Source organism: Rhincodon typus, unplaced genomic scaffold, assembly GCF_021869965.1.
Source record: "Rhincodon typus isolate 14 unplaced genomic scaffold, sRhiTyp1.1 hic_rhity00009237, whole genome shotgun sequence".
Taxonomy (NCBI): domain Eukaryota; kingdom Metazoa; phylum Chordata; class Chondrichthyes; order Orectolobiformes; family Rhincodontidae; genus Rhincodon; species Rhincodon typus.
This window is the reverse complement of record NW_025974875.1, coordinates 2,858-3,774: the sequence shown is the minus strand read 5'-3', so window position 1 is coordinate 3,774 and position 917 is coordinate 2,858. Positions and strand designations below refer to the sequence as shown.

Genomic DNA, 917 nt, shown 5'->3' with positions numbered 1-917 from the left:
CCTCCGCTCCCTGCACTAAACCATTGCCACCACGAGGAATTCTTCAGCTGCTTCTTCTTTCCTTTGTTCCTCTTGCACTGAGAGCCTGGGGTTTCACCACCAACCAAGCTCGGTCACTGGACAGAGCTGAGGTTTAACACTTAACAGTATTGGACTGTATTCTGTATTTCCTTTAGATGTAGCGTCTTTTTAAAAATTTTTCAGGGATGCACAGTACAGCACGTTAACACTATAGTATTTAAATCTGTAAATCAATGTTTCCAGGCAAGAAACATTTTAAGGATGTGAACTTCAACTTTATCATCAATTCTTTTTAGCACCAGTGATTAACTTTAATTCATTTCACTAAATTTGTTAAATTTCAGGACAGGGCTACAGCTTTAAGTGAGGATTTGCTGTAGTGATGGAAGGTTGTTTTCAGACTGGGGCAGTGTACATAGGGAGGATTGTACCCCTCAGTCAGGAGGAGAGGGAGGGAGAGTGAGTAATACAGAAGACATCTATGATCTGACCACCCTTTAAACTGTTGGTTGACCCTGAGCAGAGAAGCTCACCTTAGCAGTGATTACACTCCGCACATCCTCAGGGAGCCAGTCAGCTGTCGCCACATGGAACCTCACTTCTGCCTTGGTGTTCACTGTAACGACAGAACCAGTGTAGCATCTATCATTCACTTACACCCAACACTCATCTAGACCCAGCAGCCCCCTCAGAGACCAAAGACCCAGCCCTGCCTGAGGGCTCAGCACCTCCAATACCCCTGCCTGAGGGACAGCACCTCCCATTCCCCTTCCAGAGGTCAGCACCTCCCGCACCCCTTCCGAGTGTCGGCACCTCCCATATCCTCCTCCCGAGAGCCGGCACTTCCCCTATCCCCATCCCGAGAGCCGACACCTCCCATATCCCCATCCCGAGAG

General features: G+C 48.6%; 1 protein-coding gene across 2 annotated transcripts in view; it reads right to left on the bottom strand.

Moving 5' to 3' along the window:
• The window catches only part of mrpl58 (mitochondrial ribosomal protein L58), a 3,806-nt gene that overhangs the window by 2,166 nt on the left and 723 nt on the right, over positions 1-917 (bottom strand). For both annotated transcript variants that reach the window (XM_048594421.1, XM_048594422.1), the window contains exon 2: positions 555-637. In XM_048594421.1, the coding sequence (XP_048450378.1) occupies positions 555-637 (83 nt within the window). The remainder of the gene's footprint in view (positions 1-554; positions 638-917) is intronic.